This window comes from Hemicordylus capensis, chromosome 6 (genome assembly GCF_027244095.1).
Source record: "Hemicordylus capensis ecotype Gifberg chromosome 6, rHemCap1.1.pri, whole genome shotgun sequence".
In the NCBI taxonomy this organism is placed as follows: domain Eukaryota; kingdom Metazoa; phylum Chordata; class Lepidosauria; order Squamata; family Cordylidae; genus Hemicordylus; species Hemicordylus capensis.
The window spans coordinates 155,206,763-155,227,752 of NC_069662.1; the positions used below are offsets into that span (position 1 = coordinate 155,206,763).

Sequence of the window (20,990 nt, forward strand, 5' to 3'; positions counted from 1 at the left end):
CCGCTAAGTTCATTTTCGATCCCACTCAGGTTCGATCCCACTCAAGTTCAAGGAAAGCCCCATTCTGAATGCGGGTGCGCACACACTGCCTTGATACTGCCGCCCAGAACAAAATTCATTCCGCACAGAGATGGAAAAAAAATAGAGGGACCACTGGTGGTGACCAGAATTGTACGCAGTACTCCAAGTGTGGCCGCGCCATAATTTTGTATAAGGGCATTATAATATTAGCAGTTTTATTTTCAATTCCTTTCCTAATGATCCCTAGCATGGAATTGGCCTTTTTCACAGCTGCTGCACATTGAGTTGACACTTTCAACAAGCTGTCCACCATGACCCCGAGATCCCTCTCCTGGTCATTCACTGACAGCTTAGATCCCATCAGCATTATACTTGAAGGTGGGGTTTTTGCATCCCAGTGTTCATCACTTTACACTTGCCAACACTGAATTGCATTTGCCATGGATATAAAACACAAACACATAATCCTAAAACCAAACAGGAATATGAAACATGCCAACCAAGCAACAGCTAGGATGGTGGTTTAAAACCACCTCACTGGTTCTCAAAAGCTTTCAAGAATAAAAATATATTTACAAGCTAAGTGCTATCACAGAGCTTATCTCTGTAGCTTTTCTGGAGAGGGAGTTCCAGACTGTGGGCACCACTACTGAGGAGGCTCTGTTCCTTGTTCCCCTCAATGTAACTTCAACCAAAAAAGATTCAAAGCAAGGCTTCAATGCTGTTGTGTGAAGAACTATGACCATAATCAGATATGCCTTGGTGGCAGGGCACATCATCATCATCATTATTAACTCAATTTCTATACCACCCTTCCAAAAATGGCTCAGGGTGGTTTACACAGAGAAATAACAAATAAGATGGAACCCTGTCCCAAAGGGCTCACATTCTAAAAAGAAACATAAGATAGACACCAGCAACAGTCACTGGAAATGCTGTGGGTAGATAGGGCCAGTTACTCTCCCCCTGCTAAATAAAGAGAATCACCATGGTAAAAGGTGCCTCTGCCCAGTTAGCAGGGGTAAATATTGATTGATAGATTTCTATACCACCCTTCCAAAAATGGCTCAGGGCAGTTTACACAGAGAAATAATAAGATGGAACCCTGTCCCCAAAGGGCTCACATTCTAAAAAGAAACATAAGATAGACACCAGCAACAATCACTGGAGGTACTGTGCTGGGGGTGGATAGGGCCAGTTACCCTCCCCTTGCTAAATAAAGAGAATCACCATGTTAAAAGGTGCCGCTTTGCCAAGTTAGCAGGGTATCATATGACTAAGAAATGTCTCAGGCCCAGGTTCTCTTAGGGGGAAGGTTCCCCCATAAGGTTTCAGTGTGCAAGGAATGTGAGAGAAAATGCTGCCTAAGGGAACATAGGCCCAGGCCATCTGGTCATATGATACTATGTGCCCTGCCACCAAGGCATGTCTGATTATGGTGGTAGTTGTTCACGTAATAACATTGATCTCCTTGCCGCTTGGCTGGAATGGCTTGGTTCATCACCGCAAGTTGATGTGTCCATGGCTCTTGCACTTCCTTCCTGAGCACTTTGCTGTGGAAGTGGCTGATTCAGCTGTTGTATTAAGAGCATCATCTGTGGATCTGGTTCTAAGCTTAGCCACTTGTGTCACATTTTATTTTGTGAGGTTGGGAAATTTAGGACTGAAGAGAGGAAGTACATTTTCATACAGCACATAATTAATCTATGGAATTCTTTGCCAAGAGATGTGGTGATGGCCACTAGTTTGGATGGCTTTAAAAGGAGCTTAGACAAATTCGTGGAGGACAGGCCTATCAATGGCTACTAGTCTGGTGGCTATAGGCCACCTCCAGCCTCAGAGGCACAATGCCTCTCAATACCCGTAGGGGCACAACAGCAAGAGAATGCCCTCAGCTCCTGCCTGTGGGCTTCCTGGAGGCATCTGGTGGGCCACTGTGGGAAACAGGATGCTGGACTAGATAGCCCTTGGGCCTGATCCAGCAGGGCCATTCTTGTGTACTTATGAGGTGTATGCTGCATACACGCTCAAAATAAGACCTATTTAAGGACAAAACCTTCTGACACAATGTGGCCTGAAGATGTTCTGCCCATATTACATGTTCCACCTGTCTTTAAGCAGTATTCTCCTATCATGGAAGGGCATTACTCTGTATTTTGACAGGAGCTTTTCAGAGCACAGGGGTGCAAGGGATTGGATCTGGGATTGAACCCATGTAGTCCAGCACTGAGCTACAAATAGTTACTCCAACATTAACATTTGTGTTGGAATAATTACTTGTAGCTCAGTGTTGGACCACATGGGTTCAATCCCTGGTACTCCTGTGCTTTGGAAAACTGTGTCAAAGTACACAATACTGGACTAGATGGAGGTGTTTATCTTAGCTTCACATGTCCGTAATATAGAGTAATATCCTTCCAATACTAGGAGAATAGTGCTTTGCAAATATTGATTGATTCTCTGCCTTTGCAGTGTGAGTTGTGACACAAGCCCCTTTTAAGTTAATAGGACAAATAGAATAACTAGCAAATGATTTAAGCCACAGTATTTCTGTGTGATCAGATACACTAAAACCCATGTGCTCTGCCCTGCCCTAGCAAGTTTGTGATCTGGCTGCTCTGTTGGTTTATGGATCACATTTGGCAGATCATGCTTACAATTCACATTCACATCTTATTAATCTCTGCTCCTCAACTCAAATAGTTGAGATACATGAAATGATGGCTTGCTCAGGACCACCCACTGGACAGGAAATGAACTGGGCTTCCGACGTAGCTCTCATATGCTTGCTGAATAATGTCTGTTGCAATTCATCATGTAATCCATTGTGGTTAGAAATATTAGGGATATGCACAAAATTTGCCCAAATTTCATTTGAATTTGAATCTAATTCAATTCAATCCGAAACCATTGAACAGAGTGGAGATTCATTTTAATTAATTCAAATTTTATTCAACTTTATTAGAATTTTGGTGAATTCGAATCGATTTGAACAAATCTCCGCTCTGTTCATTGGTTCCAAATTGAATTGATTTGAATTTGAATCAAATTCAGTCAAATTTCATGCATATTCCTAAAAAGTATATTCTTTTCATCAGGCCAATTGTTTTAAAATACATATTTAAGCTCAAAGGAAGTATGTTTCAAGTACTTTGCTAAGTTAGGATAATTCCCACATAACATACATGGGACAAAATCATGACATGGGACAAAATCTTATTAGATTTTCACTCCAAATGAGAACACAGGACAGAGTAGTTGACATGAAAGGCAGGAGACATTCCCAAATCAGTGATGCCCTCATGCATATATACAGTTAAGTGCTTTTAGCCTATGTTCCTTTTTAAATTCCATGTTATACCTTTCATGTTACTATAGGTAAACCTGGTATCTGAGCACATCTGGTGTGAAGATTTCCTTGTGAGAAGCTTTTACTTGAAAAACCTTCAAACCAATGAGACCCGAACAGTGACACAATTCCACTTCCTTACCTGGCATGACCAGAAAGTTCCTGCTTCCACAAGGTCCCTTCTGGATTTTCGCAGGTAAAACACAAAGCGTTAATAGTCTAATCTCCATGGTAGAGAACAATTACAAATACAGGATGCCTTCTTGTAACTAGAATTGTGTGGTGACTGGTGAGGCAGAACAGATCTGACACTGTTTCACGAGACCAAGTTTTACACAGATGCCAGCACAAATTAACTGTGATTCACAGTGTTATAGGAGAATTGATATATTATTTGTTATTCCCCCTGATTTGCATAGCTGCTTAGAGTTTCATATTTCAAGAAGTCATGCAGGTGTGAAACAGTGTTTTTGTGGGATTGATGGTGGGTGGGTGGTCTAGTGTTTCTTTCTTCACATTCCAACTATCTAGGTAGGGTCTGAAACGCAAGATTCTACCTGAGCTCTGTCCCTTGCACTATGAATGGCTCTTAAAGTATACTAAACCTTTCTCTAGCACGGTTCATTGAAAGCCCCACACTGCTTCACTGGAAGATGCAAATCGGAGTACCAATCATACTAATAAATAGTAATCTTACTATCACTGGAAATATCTTGCAGAGTATTGTAACCTAGCATTTTGTAAATGTCCTTATGACCTATCATCAAAATGGACACTGATGAGTAAAAGAAAAGCGGGTGTGTGTGTGTGTGCTACCTATATGGCTTATAACTGTACTGCAAAACTATTTTTGCACAAAGAGGAATTCTTCAGGATGGTGCATTGCTTATGTTTTTCAGCATGGGGCAGTTACCATCTGTTCCATTACTCCACTCTCTCCAAGTTGGCTTTTGCTCTCCTGAGCTGAACTACTTTTAACCGAGCATGGCAAGAATTGTGTCTTGCTATAATCACCACGGGATAAAAATCACAAGGCCTCATTCAAAAACCTTGGGAGTTCCATGGGGAGAGAGACCTCAGCAGTGCTAGTCCTGGAGGTTGGAAGGAGTAGGTAGACTCCGGCTGGTTCCAAAAGAAAAATAAATTTAAAAATGCAGAGTTCTATGGATGTGCTTCCTGTCAGCCTAATGTATTTTTTCAAGTATGCTTTTGTTTTGTTTTTCATCTAAAAGGTACCTACAAGTATTCCAGTTGTTTAAATATCTAGATCTCACATGTTGCATAAACTCCTTTAGAGGGAAAATGCCTTAAGAATCCAAAATCTCTTTTGAAGTTTCTTGGCAGACTTAATTTTGTTATCACCAATAGGGCTGAGAGACATATTAGTTTTTGCTAGCGATAACATGAGCACTCTGCCATCCCCAATGCTGATACCAACATTCATAATTTTGAAAAAATAACTATTGGTAGGAAGGCAACCACAGATTCTTAAAAAGGGTTATGCTATTAAGTGCAATCCCATCCTTCAAATATCCATGAATTGATGTGCACCCAACATATTTTATACAAGCGTGTGTGTATATTTGTATATGTATATACGTGCATACATACAAATGAAGCTACAAATACACACAGTCAACCCGCTAGTTTTTGTAAGGCATCAGCAAGAAAAATTAGATTTCCAAAATCATCTGGCCCCTGGGGTCTGAGCATTTTTCTTTCTTTCTGAAGCCAATTTTGCAAAACTCTGAAAACAAGCAGCTTAGCCTGCCTTTGTTCCTCTGTCTTAGGCAGCATTTCAGATATTGTGTTGAGCAGGTGAATCAAACGAGGGGATTAAAAGCACTTCTCTGTTAGAAATATTGTGCTCCCAGGTCTCAATTGGTGAAAGAACACAGGCTGCTCGTCCCTCCAGAAGCTTAAAATATCCATGCAAAATACAGTGTTGAAAGGGGAAGCTGCTCCTCCTCAAAACACCGGTCAGTTTTAATGGTTCTAGAGTCCTAATTTTATTTTGAACAATAGACCATTCGTTTTAGCTCTGGACTAGCTTGTTAGTCATGCACTGATAATGTGTAATTAAATATTTCTTGAGCCCAGAGGGAGCACATTTACACTTTAAAGAGACACTGCTAAGCTAAAAGATAATTAGCATCACATGTGAGGGCTTTGCTTAAAATATATATTATGCTATCACTGCTTGCTGTGTGCAATGGCATTTACTAACACTGCTCACTTTAAAAATGGTCAAATTCTTATTTTGCCAGCTAATTAGCAGTTGCCAGTGTCATTTTTGTGATGTTGCAGCTAGTAATATAAGCCCAGTTGCATAGTCACAAAAGTGATCATTGGAAATTGTGACTCTGCTGCAGGGACAATGTGGGAAACCCCTTTTCTGAGCCTCTAACGACCTCTGACCTTTGCTTGCTGATGGTTGCATGATGATTTCTTTTTCACTCAATGAGCCAAGGGTTGGTTTGTATTACTAATCATTCTTTCCTATTTAATTCTTCCTCTCTCCCTCTCCCTCTCTCTCTGTATGTATATTTGTATTTTATTTGTAAATTAAACATTCAGAAGAAGACTTCCTTATGTGTGTTTTTTAACTTGATCTAAAAGGACTAAACTTTGGATGGGATTATTGTACATTTCTCAGTGTTCCAGAGCTATTTCTCAGTAAAGCTCACTTGAAAGATTTCATTATTTTATGTGCTTTCTGAAATATGTGATGGTGGAGGTGTTTGAAAATGTGTCAATAAAAAATGGCAAATTAAAGGTAACTTGACAAATATATGATTACCTACATATAAGTAGTTTTTTAATTGTGTTGAAATATGAGGATCACAAATATGAAACGAAATGACTAAGATCTCCTGGACCTATGCCTCTTAAGAAGCAAAACTGTTCTGTTGGGGCAGATTAACACTTTATCTGCCGACACGGGTAGACTGCTGGCTGACTATTGTTTGCAGTTGTAAATGTAGGGGAGGGGGACATGAATCCCCAAACATACAGGGAATAGGGTAGAAGATTATTGCAATGGGCTGCAGCTCCCTAACATGTTTTCCATTTGTGCTTGGAGATGTATGTCCCCCAGGCATATGCAGTCTTCAGGGCAACAAACACAAATGTACCTCCAACACTGAAGTGCAAGGTGAAGTGTACACAGACTTTCACTGTGTGTTGGGGACAGTTACTGTGAACGGGCTGCCAATTTGGAAAAATGTCTTTTTATCCAGAGTCCTGCCCTTTAAACATAATGACAAAAATGAAAATCTCCCCTTTATTTAAAAAAACAATCAAATATTAAATGTTTGCCTTTTAAAAGGTAGAAAAACACAGCGCTATTGGCGTTGCTTGTTCATGTTGTCAATTCAGACCATACTTGGATTGAACTAGGCATTACTTTAAGAATGTGATTGGGGCTAGCATGACTGTTTTTTGGTGTGTGTTTTTTAAATTCAGTAAAATAAAGTATCATACAGTCCCTATTGTTGTCCTTTGCCCTGGAAAAAAAGGCTCCCAGGGACTGATTAAGATAATGGTGGCTGCCAGGACCGTCATCCCTGGCCAACTGCGGGCTTCCCAGTCACTGTTTTAGGTATCTGCAACGGAAATTGTGGCAGGTCTTGCCAACTGGGACCTGAGTATCCATGGTTTGGCAAGACTTTTTGGCAATTAGGGGGTGCTTTTTGTAAATTTTGGAGCTCGGGGTGATTTTGGGGGTGAAGGGGTGGTTTTCAGGGTTCCCCTTCACTCTTCTTATAGACTCATGACGATTTTAGGGATTTGGAGGTATTTTTTTTCTATTTTAACTGTATTTTGTGGTCCTTTCACAACCACGATTCCCCTAATCCCCCATTTGCCATTGATTTCAATGGCTCGCCAACCACGAATTTGCCAACCAGGAGGTTTTCCCAGAATGGATCCCTTGCAGTTGGTGAAGGGTGACTGTAGTAAAGCTCACCTCCACACACACCATGGTCCTAGTCAGAAGCTAGTCACTTCAAAACAGCCAACTGCTAGCCCTGGTTGTGTGCTTAAAGTAGTGTCTGGTTTGACCCTTAGTGGCAGATGATCCTGCTTCTTTAATGTTTGTTGGATGGGAATTGAACCATTTACCGATGCTTTTGCTAACCATAGTTAGTGTCAAACACTGGCTGACATCCAGACTAAAATTGCATCCACTGAAAAATGTGTTGTGCATACTGTGGGGCAGGATGATTTTTGTTCACCCCACCCTCCCTTCTGCGTCTCTCTATGCTTGCTAAAAATATATATATCCAAAAGTTCCACAACCTGGATGTTAGCCTCTTATTTTGAGACCATGGTCAGAAACTGGCTTGCAAACTATGGCGTGGATTTAGTGCAGCTAATGAAAACATCAGTGCAGAGGTAATGATAACAGCAGTTATCTCCAAAACCAAAAGGGAAGGGGGGAATATCTGCAGGATAGTAGAGGAGCCTATAAACCCACAAAGTTTGTGACATTATTACCCGAGCCTCAGTTTTGAAAGCACCTTGCCATGTAGCTGTCTCCTTGAACACCCAAAACTAAGTGTGTGGTCCTTTGCATGTGAGCCATAATCTGGATATGCTTTGCTTTAGGGTGACTGCTTTTAAAATTGATGTTGATATCTAATTCTGAGGTATGTGAAGGTGGTGGTAGATTATAGTAAGCCCTGAAATATAATTTCCAGCAAAGTAAGTTCTTAAAAAGATCCAAGTGTCATTATTTAAAATATGTAGCCCAACTGGCAAAAGCTACACCTTGCAATATTTTGATTTAAGCAGAATCAATGCATTCTGATTTCATTATTACACTTAAACTTTTTAAAAGACATAAGACACAATTTCAATACCCAAAAAGTAGATGGACAAGCAAACCAATGATATGTACATTTGACCAGCAAAAATATCAAAGCACACTTTATGTAATGTTTCTGACAAAAATGTCTGTACTGCATCATGTAAACTTTTCCCCACTTGGTATTCTTTTCCTCTTTTGAAATACAATTTTGTAGCAAATGTTTTTCAACCGTATCAAATATGCCTTCTAAAGGGTTTTTATGTTTGCCTTGCCTAGTTAACATATGGTTATACACTTGACATTTCTAGATGAGTAACATTTAAAATCTATCCCTTGTGCATTAACACTTCATTAGTATTAATCATTGTAGAGCATTTTAAAATCTGCATGGCAATTAAGATCTTCAGTTTGTTGTCTGCCCTTGCTGTAGCTCTGTAAGGTAGATTAACAACTGTTCCCATTTTACAGATTAATTTGCTAAATAAAGCTGAGAGAGTGCCTTGCCCAGGGCCGCCCAGCAGGTTTGGAAAAACAATAGTTTACATTTAGCTGGATCTTAATTCTCTGGCTAGCATTCTGCAAAATGGCATATGAAGTATGTTGGTGACTGCTAGTTTATTCCATTCCATCACCAGCATAGTCTTCACATCTTATTATTGTATAAAATTATCTGAAACAAAGAGACACCAAAAATTATATTTAGTAGGGCAGACTTGGTCCCCTTATGTTAATGTAGCAACAAATTGTACCATTCCCCCCCAAAGTTACTCTTAAATATTTGGCTCATGTAGCATAGGGAGGGCATAAAGGTAAAGTGTGCTGTCCAGTTGATTTTGACTCCTAGAGCCCACAGAGCCCTGTGGTTTTCTTTTGGTAGAATACAGGAGGGCTTTAACCATTGCCTCTTCCTGCGTAGTATGAAATGACGCCTTTCAGCAACTGCCTATATCGCTGCTGCCCGATAGAGTACCAGCAGGGATTTGAACCGGCAACCTTCTGCTTCTTAGTCAAGCATTTCCCTGCTGTGCCACTTATGGTGGTAGATCGGGCATAGGCAGCCCGTATCCACCAGCAGTGCCCCCACAGGGGCAGCCCTTTTTTTTTTTTTACAGAGATGCACGTTTTGGGTGATATAGAAACATTTTAAATAAATAAATACACCACGCGTGGGGTGCCCCTTCTCTCCCCACCACGTATGACAGCAGTGGTGGCTAAGCGGTAGGCTGCTCCATCAGGGTGGCCGCCGCCACCACCACACCACAGGGACAGCAGGAAGAAAAGGGGCACCAAGGAGCTGGCACCAAGGAGCCACCACCAGGTGCCCATCACAGGAAGTGCAGCGGCCACAATGGCAGCTACGCACGAGTTCTTGGAACCCGTGCACACAATTACAGCTCCGCCCCTGGGCTCTTGTAGCATTGCTAGGAAGACATCCGGGAGAATAATGTAACAAACAATTGAGTTTATATAGAAATCTGATGGCATTTTCTCATTGATACCCTGCTAGAAAACAGTAGCTCCAATTATATGCATTCACTCTCAAATAGTGTGTTTTCAGGCGGTGAAAGCAACTTTGAACTTATTTCATGCTATTTGTATGCATATGTGAAAGTTGCTGAGAGACAGAAATACATACCCCAATCCAGTTAGGCACTCTATATATGGATGGGAAACCAGGCTCTCCCACACGTTCCCCTTCTAAACCAGTTGTTCAGGAGGAGAAAGGGGGCTGTACGCATCCACCCCCTGCCCTCTTCCCTGCCAAACAGCTGATTAGTGGGATTTCTATATTTTGAAAAGGGGCTCTGCTGTTCTGCCCACACTGTGTTGGGTCTGAGCCAGGAAGTAAGCCTCTTCAAATAAAATGCAGATTCTAGCCAATGTAGGACTTACATTCTTTGAATTACAGATGTGAGAAATGTAAAAACTGTCCTGTATGAAAATGCTCTTTTTTCTGGTTTAACTGAGGCATTCTAGAGGAAGCATAATCACATAAGTGTCTATTTGGTATAGCCAAATGCATTAGGATGAAACTTTGCATAGTCTCATATGTAACTAATTTGGTCTATATTGTAATACTGTGTGAGAATTTGTTTTAACTTGACTTTGTGGAAATGGAAGAAGAAAACCTGTTTGATAGCAAGACTGGCAGTCTTTCTTTAAAGGCTGCTGTGATCAAATGATGTACCTTGGCCTAGGGCAGAATCCACTAAGCACTGTGCCTGCAGCGAAATCTTTCTTTATTCCAATGGATCTTGTGTAGGAGCAGTGTTCAGAGGATTGCACCCATTTTCCTGATTATGGCACTGATTCTCTACCAGGAAAACTTGGTCTGAAGATATCGCCTAGATTGAGATTTCTTAACAAATCTAATCATGTGTTATGAATGCTGAAAACAACGTTGGTTTTGCATGGATCCTGTGCTTCTGACAGTTACCTGAGGGATTAATATATTTATTAATGTCTCTATCTGTTTTATTACAGAAAAGTAAACAAGTGCTACAGGGGTCGTTCTTGTCCAGTAATTGTTCATTGCAGGCAAGTACAATTCTAAAGCTAGCTTGGAAAGGCTGATAAGGGAATGGCATGGACTGAACCTAATGCGTGAAGAGTTTTGTAGATTAATTTGCTGGATAACCAAAACCAGTTCCTTATTGTTCTGACCAACCTTGTTATATTTGCGCTTAGATCAAGACCCATCACAGTTCGTGAAAATATATTTGTTGCTTCCATTATTTAAAATTGGCCAGTTGGGTCTCAGCACTCCCACCACCAGGTCCCCTGTCCCCCCTGTTCTCAGGCTGCTGTTGAAATTTGCACTCCATATAGACAGCCTAAGTCTGTCTGTATCTGCAAAAGAGGAAGCTGGGAATGTGCACAAACCGTTCGTGCACTCCCAGAAGGGTGGGGTGTTTGCTTTAAGGGAAAGGGAAGGCACACGTGCGCCGGGGAAAGCGGGTGGAAAGCAGCAGTGGGGGGTGACAGGCAGCGCCATCCCTATCCCTTAAGGCAAGCCCGCCCCCCTGCCCTCCCAGGAGTGCATGAGCAGTTTGTGCACATCCCTAGCCTCCTAGAATGCTGGCTGATCAAACTGGTTCAGTGTTCCAGGAAGGGAGCACCGAACCGGTTCGTGCACATCCCTAGAGGAGGCCCTTCTCTTTAGCTAGTTCATCAGCTTTGGAACATATTAGCATGTATGCTCAAAGAGTCCTCAAACATGTTCCCCCCCCCCCACAAAAAACATGTAAAACTTGTTTTATTTTGTCTTATTTATCTTTGATATTACCTTTATTTTAAAATGAGGCATCCAGGTGGTTTACAACAATATTAAAAAGAATAAATACAATAAAACAATAACCACAGAATGAGAGACTAATCACCGGTTTCATAGAGACCGCTCCTCTCAACTCTCTACAGTCCCAAAAGCCCAGTCAAGTTTTTAACACATGCCTGAAAGCCAGGAGAAGAAGGGCAATACAACCCTCCTAGAAGAGGGTGTTTCATATCCTGGGTGTCACCACATATCACTTCGTGGTGATTCTCTTTAATGAGCAGGGGGAGAGTAACTGGCCCTATCCACCCCCAGCACAGTACCTCCAGCGACTGTTGCTGGTGTCTATCTTGTGTTTCTTTTTAGATTGTGAGCCCTTTGGGGACAGGGATCCATCTTATCTATTTATTATTTCTCTGTGTAAACCACCCCGAGCCATTTTTGGAAGGGCGGGATAGATAGATAGATAGATAGATAGATAGATAGATAGATAGATAGATAGATAGATAGATAAGGTTGCGCACCAGCCACATAAGCCTCCACTGGTGGCAGCATGCAGAGGAGGGCTTCCATAATTGATAGAAACTAGTTGTGGGAAGGAGCCCTTGTGGGACTTGGGGCCCAGGCCATTGGGAGGTTTTGCAAAGCTGTCATGTAACCACTTTGAAGAAATAATGTTTTCAGAATGTTATGTATGTAATCCATTACCTGTGTCCAGTAGGGGAGGCTCAGAACTGGGAAAGTGAAGGCTGCCATTGCTCCATCTCTGGCCAAGGGTCCCCATTCCCCCCAACAGTGCAATGCTGCAGGAGCAATGACGGACTTGGGATCAGAGAAGCTGAGGGCATCCTACTTGCTCTCTGTCTACGCTCAGTGCCCAAAACCTTTTCCACAGCCCAACATGAGCGGGTGCAACCTGAGTTAATATAGCCAGAAGTAATCCACATAGGTTCCCAGTTGCATCCTGGCACTTGTGCCTACTTCTCACAAGTGTATGATTTATAATCATATGAAACTGCATTATACTGAGTCAGAATAGTTTCCATACTGGTAGTGGCTTTTCAGGGTTCCAGATGGGGTGTTCCCATCCCTGCCTGGAGATGCTGGATTTGAGTCTGGGACCTTCAGCATGCAAAACCTGTCCTCCATCACTGAACTGAAGCCCCATCCCCTTAAATAGGGTGGTTTATTCAGCCAGTTGAGAAATTGCTACATGAAAAGAGGACACACAAATGTGTTTAATAACCCCCAAATCATGCCAGTTTTGAGTTGGTTGTGAACTTCGGGAATTGTGCTATTCCAACAAAATTAACATCTGAGTTTGTCCAGCTTCTTTTGCTATGATTTGAGATTCATGTGTGATTTCATATTTTTATTTTTTAAAAATATGCTTACGTTTTCAAATATATATTTTAAAACAAAATTTCTTTATGCTTTTTCTATTGACATTTAGTCCTTAGTATTCTTAAAATATACCAGTCTGTTAATGATGTATTATGGTTGTAAAAATGTGGTCTAGTATATTATACACAGATCAGAATGTATTCAAAATTATAGCACCATTATGGTATCTTCTTCCCTATCCATTACATCAACAATTTCTGTAGGTAAAGAAAATCATTAAAAGCAAATTGCTTTGACTGATCTCTCTCTTTCCCTCATGCAAGCATTGCCACAAAAACATTCCTTTAAAAAAAAAACTGGGGGAAGAAGAACTGATTGCTTAAATTCTTAATTATGTTTGCTAGCAACAGACACAAAGACCATCACATTGCCAATTATAAACTGGTCTCTGACAGCAATGGAAACTGCATTCAGATAAGGGATCTTGACTTCTTCACGGTACTCAATCACAAATCTCCAAATTTCTTGTGCACATCTCTGTGTTAACAGGAGATTAAAAATATTTTTTAGAAGCTGCATGTCTTCCCCCCCTTATTATTATTGCAACATTCTCTGTATTAAGGTGAAAGGGAAAATAGTTGGCAGCATTTTTTTTTCAGGCACAGGTGGCTAGTATCCAATTACTTGGTAAGGAAATAATATGATCCTTAAATAACAAAAGATTTCTTGCGTGTAAGGAGAAGCAGGTGATTGAAAGGTCAGTTTGCAGAGCCATGAACATTCCTGTAAGCTCAAACACAAGAGAGAGCAATCATTTGGGGAAGCTGCTGTTCTGTCCTTCAGCATTTCGCTAACTGGCCTGGTTGACCAGCTCTTCATCTGAGGATAGGCTTCGTCCAGAATCTAGAATTACTCACCTTACCTACTGTTTAAAAATACTAGGGGATCTTTCTAAAATAACCAAATGTTTGCCTTTTAAGAAGCAAATTTATCTTTCAAAACATAAAACAAGTTGTATAGGATGTGTATTAATTAAACCATTCTTTTCCTATCCTAGCCTCCTTCTCTGCCCCCTCACCTCACCTCAGTACCCCATGTTATACTTCCAACATCACATCAATGGTATTCTGTAGGATTTTTGTGCACACTGAATTGATTGGCTTTTCTCTCTCTCCCTCTCTGTCTGTAGTGATGGTGCAGGAAGAAGTGGAACCTACATCCTAATTGACATGGTTCTCAATAAAATGGCCAAAGGTGAGAATCAAAAGGGCTGTTGCTTTTGAGTTCTGAGATGCGGTGCTGTTGTCATGGCAACTCCAGGCACAATATTCACAGAAGGGCCTTGAATAGATTAGAGGCAAATTTTACCTTTGCCTGAATGTTCTTAGGGCTCCCCCCCCCACTTCATCCATGATGATTAAAAACGAAGGAAAATTGCAAGCCCCAAAGCTCTGTATTAATGGATCTTACACATGTGCAGTTTTAAAGTATATGATTTGTGCTTTAACCATTTAGAAACTGACAAAATGGTTCTGAAATTAACAGTAACTATTTATTTAGTGTTGCCTATGTCTGTCCACCTCTCCATGTGCTACATTGCAGCTGGCATCCACCTGACTGCAATTCAGTCACGGGCTTCTCTTGCTTGGAGATGGGCTGAAAAGGGCAACAAACAAGCAGATCTTCATGTTACCTTCTAGGGTTATTGTCTCCACCTTCCCAGTTCCCTTTTCCTCTTACGTGGCTGGTTTATTCAAGCTGGAAATTACCACAGAACTCTATTCTAGCCATTTGTATGATCAGAAAAGTTGCATTTGGGATCAACAACTGGCACCCCTGTGCCAAATGAGGCACTTGGGGCTCTACCATCTGTCGCCCCTATCCTGGAGGCAAAAGAAGGGGCTGGGGGTGAGCATCAGATTTGTCAGCAGGCTGGTTGTGAGGGGTGGATTGGGACTTTGGCCCATTACGGCCCACTGTCCTATCAAAGAAGTCCCCCATTGGAGCTAACTGCTAAAAGGGCTCATTTGAGTTCTCAAGTAATGGATAATGCCTCTTACATAGGTGACCCTTTAAAAACAACTCCAAAAAGTGATATAAAATGTTCTGAAGTGTGGTTTTTTGTTTTGTTTTAAGGGCAGGAGAAGGACAGATCTGTTGTGCCCATGATAGTAGATACTTGGTGCTGTATAAGTTCAAATACTTAAGATTCTTCTATAATTTCATTTAGAAGTTGATTACAAGTCTTCAATAGCTTTCCCCTTGCTTTTTCTGTTTATGAACAGCAGCCTTTCCCAGGACCTGGGCTGGGTCAGCAGCACCTACTTCCCATTCTTAAAAGGACATGGCTCTCTCCTATATTGCTTTATTGTTTTTTAAGGGACTTTGGATTTCTTTCTTGAACAGCAGCTCTTTGTGCTACCTGGCAAGCCACTCTTGAAATTAAAAGGACTTTCAAAAGCAGTTTGATGACACGGGTCTGGTGTTCAAGCAAAACAAGACAAAATAGTCCAGTGGGCATGCCCAGGTATGCAGACATGCCAGAAAGAACTCTTGGAAGCCTGACTCTCGTCTGGAGGCTGTATCATTTTAGCCATTTTGAGTGATTGGTTTGGCTTCCATTCTCTTCTTTTACATATTTAGAATTCCACCAGTCTTAGAATATGCTAATAAGATTGACTTTGACTGTTATATAGGAGCACAGTATTTCTCATCTCAGGCTACGCCATTCATGTGCCACATAACATCAACAAATCAATATGTGTTGCACAGCAAAGGATAACTCTGTGTATGCTATCCTGAGACCCTTGGAAGAAGAGTGGAATATAAAATTCTTTGTAGGGTTCTATTGCCCATGGAATAGCTATTTTCTTTCAGATAAATTAGTTTGCATGGTCAGAGTCCAGTAATACCAAAGAAAACATCTGTACATACGGGAGCCAGCGTGGTGAGAGTGCTGGACTAGGACCGGGGAGACCCGAGTTCAAATCCCCATTCAGCCATGAAACTAGCTGGGTGACTCGGGGCCAGTCACTTCTCTCTCCGCCTAACTTACTTCACAGGGTTGTTGTGAAAGAGAAACTCATGTCTGTAGTACACCGCTCTGGGCTCCTTGGAGGAAGAGTAGGATATAAATGTAAAAATAATAATAATAATGCTGAAGCAGATGCTTGTATGTTACCCATCTATTGGATATGTCGGTATTGAGAGGAGGACTTTTTCCTTCTCTACTCTCTCTATTGCATACATAGGAATGAACAAAACTTAATGCTAGTAAAAGTCAATGGTCTGAATTGCACCTTTGCCCACAGAACTGTTGTTCAGTTTATCAGAGCAGATATTAATACCGCTAATAGCTGCTACGGGGATGTCAAGGTATTTAACATGAGCTGTTTTCCTCCCTAAAATTCCATGCTGAAAACCGTGCTAAATGCAATTATATGCTTTTACTATTGGTTCTCTCTGCTTCTCTTTGCCCATGAAGTGGAAGCTTCATGTCTGCTGCTTCCAGTGTCATTTTCTTCTACAAATGCAACTGGAAGGGTCTCCAGTCCAGATCAGGACCATGGTACTGGGGGATGGGTAACCTTCCGCCCACTATTTTTCACTGAAAATTGCCCCTCCAGCTGCTATTTTCCAATTGCTATTTTCCAGCTAGAAGGAAAAGGTTTAACCCTTCCTATCCCGCATGATGGTCTGGACTGTAGCTTCCTGTAGTTGCCTTTTGTAAAGGAAAACAGCATTGGGAACTCCAAACACAAAGCTCCCACAAGAGAGGGAAAGATGAGGAGTGAAAAGAGCAGACAGACAGACACTGTTTAAGGCCAAAAATGGCTACTGTGGAATTTTCAACCAAGTTTTCAAAGTTGGAAAACAAATGCATAGGAGACAATTTGTGTGAAATTTGAGATGGGTTTTGTAATGATAGTTGACCTACTTCCTTTTTTCCCTTTACACGTGTTTACATATTTTTATGTGTGGTAAAGTTTAGAATATTTACCAAGTGGTAAGGCTTTTCCACATGACTGAATGGTCATCAGCATTAGTAATCATAGGAACATAGGAAGCTGCCATATATCAAGTCAGACCACTGGTCTATCTAGCTCAGTATTGTCTACACAGACTGGCAGCGGCTTCTCCAAGGCTGCAGGCAGGAGTCTCTCTTAACCCTATCTTGGAGATGCCAGGAAGGGAACTAGGATCCTTCTGCATGCAAGCATGCAGATGCTCTTCCCAGAGTGGCCCCATCCATTGAGGGGAATATCTTACAGTGCTCATGCATGTAGACTTCTGTTCAAATGCAACCAGGGTAGACCCTGCTTAGCAAAGGGGACAATTCATGCTTGCTACCACAAGACCGTGCGTATTCCCCCAGGCAACACCATGTCTTGTCTAGAGTCTTCTTTTTAAGGAGTAACACTCACCTCCATTTAGCTTCCTCCATAGTTCTCAGATTTCACAATTCGAAGTGTTGACATTTACATACCTGTATTTTTCACAAAATATTTAAAAATGTTTTTGTTGTGGGGTGGGTGGGTATTTTCCTTACTGAGAGCCTGTACTGTGATATATCTGAAGTCCTGTTGATGTGGTGTGCAGTAAGGGTTTGTGGGGGAGGTATATGTATATAATTCTGTTTTAATGTGCAAAGTTTGGTGAGGAAGGTTCTCCCCCACCATATTCCAGGACTTGTGGCTCTGTGCGTATAGTGGGTAGTATATTAAAACACACACACACAGAGGAAATGGTTTTTTAAACGAATGTTGAAACCAATGCAAATACCATTATCAGTGTGAGTTAAAAGGAGGTATCAAACAAACTTCCTAACTATGTTATAAAAATCAGAAAGTAGAGATAAAATACTGCCTCATGCCATGAGGAATTCTGCATAACCTAAAAGTCTCCACAGTGGGGCACCTGCAAAAGGTGGCTCAGTACAATGCATTTTTAAATCTGTACAATGCTTCTGTCTTAGTTATGACGAATCCTGCAAAGACTGGTCTCTGGGATGAACTAGGATATGAGATTATCTGGAATTTGTGCTGGGCCAACTTTTTTCACCCACAGCACTGCTGGCAAAGTTCACTGTGCTGGGGCATTTTGCTGGGGGAGACACTCTTATACTTTTGGTGGTCAGGGAGACAATTCCCCACCACCACCCACAGATTATTGCTGCCCCAGCACTGCTGGTAAGTCACTTCCCTAACCCCTCAAAAGTTTGTCAACTTGGTGAGGGTGTCTGTGAGTGGTGAAAACTGCCAGGGTTGGCAGGGGCAGTAGTAATCTTTCTAATGAAGAATAGTGCTGCCTATGCAGACAGAATCTGCAGCAGCATTTCAGTGAAAGTGGCAACAAAAATGGACAAGTTTCACCCAACAGTTTGTTTCTAGTATATGGAATTGATTCCACACAAGCTTTCTCTTCAAGATTACTTAATATGGAATGCTTATTCCCAGAACAGATATTTCTGTCATGTTGGAATCCATCAAACTGGTTAATGGGGGACTCTTTCCTGTTTCTTGTGCCTGCAGATAAACAAGGCCCACCTCCTGACACATACATACTCCTATTGTTCACCAGGCCATATCCCTGCACTCACCATGGGGATACCCCTATTTTCATCTTTCAAACGTTGTAGGGGTTTGCTAACCACATGAGGTAGGGTTGGGGTTTTTTTGTTGTTGCCCTCAAATTCACAAGCAGCCCATTAAACTTGGTATTCATGGCAAAATTAGCTAGCTCTGTGCCTCATGCACTATATTGCAAAATTTTTCATCTTTTTTTTTTAAAGCACATTGAGGATCCTTTTGCATTTGTGCAAAAGAAATTTCAGCTGCTTGGAACATTTTGAATTTCAAGTGGCATCTTGATCTGTCTAAATAAAAGTTATTGTGCTGGGGGGGGGGGGGAACAGATGTGCCACCTCTATTAAACATTTGTTAAGCTCATTTCAATCTCCAGCAACAAAAGAATGCAAAGAAAGCAAGGTTGGAAAATATATACAATTTTCTTGCATAGAATAGTAAACAAGCAGCATTTTCTAGCTTCACGCTTCCAACCACTTAAGAGGAGGATTGACTTTGTTGCAAGAGCTCCAAAGAGTGCCATTTATCGACTCCATTGTACCATGTAATGTCAAATTCCATTTTAAGTGTGGGCTTAGTGTTGCACAATGCACGGCAAGTCATGTGAAACTGGCCAAAGAAAAGAGTTGCAGAGTTTTTTAGATTGGTCAGCCCTATTTTGTTCTTGACCTGCTCCCCTCTGCCATTGCGGGTGTGCAATTTGAAATCTCTGACCTGGCGCTTTGGGCAGTTTAAATGAAAGATCAAAGGGCAGAGCGGGCATCTCAGCCATGCTGAGGTGGACCTTTCCCAGGCTGTCACACTGTGAGACGGCCAAAGGTTTTGTTCTGACAGGAATCTAGGCCTGGTCTGTGAGGCTTGGGCCTCCTTTGTCTGGCATGAGAAGCTGGAGGCCTAGGTTGAGGATCCAATGTTCATCGAATGATCAAAGGCCTGAAGTCCAGGACATGAAATCTTTCTTTCCATTTCCTTTTCTTAAAGAATAAATTGCACAAGTACCAAAGAATACCACTGCCAATGCTTTTCTGTGGTGCAAGCACTAACTTTAGAGTCCTTCAGTTCTAAACATACAAATGTAAGTGCACTTTCATTCCTGGCCCAGCTGCAAAGGCTAGCATCTGCTAACATGTTTTACAAAAAGGCTTTTAAGGATTAAGGCCTTCAGGATTTTTTTTTTTTAGAGGACTTTTAAGAATAAACTTAGAATAATTTGAGTTCTTGTTCCACTCTCTGGTTTATTAGAAAGCAGACAATAATGCATTTTTAAATGAAAGTAAATAGGGGACCACTTAGTTTCAGCAGTGAGAAAGTAGAAAGCAATCAATAAAATGTGATGGGCTTTTCAGTTGCACTTTAAATAGTGCGTGTTTAGGAAAAGAGCCTCCTTTTTTCACATAATGATTTACTTTTCTACATTTGAAAGAGTTCCTCTTAGCTGACTACATGCTTGCAAAGGGAGCAAGCACTGGTGCTTATTTGTATAGGTGTGTTAGAAATTAATGTTTCTTGAACTATTATTCCTGTCTTTAATCTATTCACTCTAAGAAAGCCTTCAAGAAATCACACGTTTTAAGTAACCCTGTGGAATTTAAAGAAAAGTCCCAATTCATTAGAATTTCGGATTTTGTTGATATGATCATGATTCCATGAATTTCACTTTTGCCCAATTTGCTCTTTCAAACCAATTGCTTGATTTCTTTACATATGTGGCTTGCATTGGAACCCTCCATTCCAGTCCTGGTTGCTCCAATGTGAAGTGTTTGTGGTGTTTTGTCTTGTGTGTGGTGTTTGAAGAAAGGGGAAAGTATATTTACAGATCTCATGATGGCTGGGGAAGAGCCGTGCCAAGTACACACATTCCAGAGCCTTAGTTCCCTTTGTCATTCAAACAGCTGCACAATGCACTTGTGGAGTGTTTGGGGTTTTATCCGTATCATTCAGGAAGGATTTCCTGAAGGCTCTGAGAGTGTGTGTTGTGGGCATACTTCTTCAGATGAATTATAGCACCCTTTCTCCTGACAATATGGTCGTAATTTCTTGTATTCTGTTGCATTTGGTCCAGAGTGCCATTCTCAACCATTGTAACGGTATTGGTACTCTTTCATGTTGGGGAAAACAAATTTTTGAACACCAAACTTTCAACATCAGCTATTTTCTTCTGCAGTTGGAACATTATTAAGTACTGAAGGTAAATTTTATGTGACACATGCAAATCACCTTGAAATTAAAAAAAAATTACAAAGAGTACACGATAGAATTTGCAGTTAGGTCAGGACAGCAGCAGGGATATGGAATAGAGATCTAGCCAGACCTAGTCAGTTTCCTAGGGCACCAGTTCTTGAGGGAGGGGAGGCACTGGCACCCCTCGAATGGCTGGGCAGTGGTGTGTGGGGTGGCAGCAGTGATCTTATGGATTTAAAAAGGTATAATCACCTTCAGCATAGGAAGCTGCTTTCTACCGAGTCAGACCAGTGGTCCATCTAGCTCAGTATTGTCTGCACAGACTGGCAGCGCCTTCTCTGAGGTTGCAGGCAGGAGTCTCTCCCACCCTATCTTGGAGATGCTGCCAGCGAGGGAACTTGGAACCTTCTACATGCAAGCAGGCAGACA

The 20,990-nt window shown here is 41.4% G+C and overlaps 1 protein-coding gene across 6 annotated transcripts in view; it reads left to right on the top strand.

Moving 5' to 3' along the window:
* PTPRN2 (protein tyrosine phosphatase receptor type N2) overlaps window positions 1-20,990 on the top strand; it is a 914,460-nt gene that overhangs the window by 869,849 nt on the left and 23,621 nt on the right. For all 6 annotated transcript variants that reach the window (XM_053263441.1, XM_053263436.1, XM_053263440.1 and 3 more), the window contains 3 exons: window positions 3,400-3,566; window positions 10,665-10,718; window positions 13,985-14,049. In XM_053263441.1, the coding sequence (XP_053119416.1) occupies window positions 3,400-3,566; window positions 10,665-10,718; window positions 13,985-14,049 (286 nt within the window). The remainder of the gene's footprint in view (window positions 1-3,399; window positions 3,567-10,664; window positions 10,719-13,984; window positions 14,050-20,990) is intronic.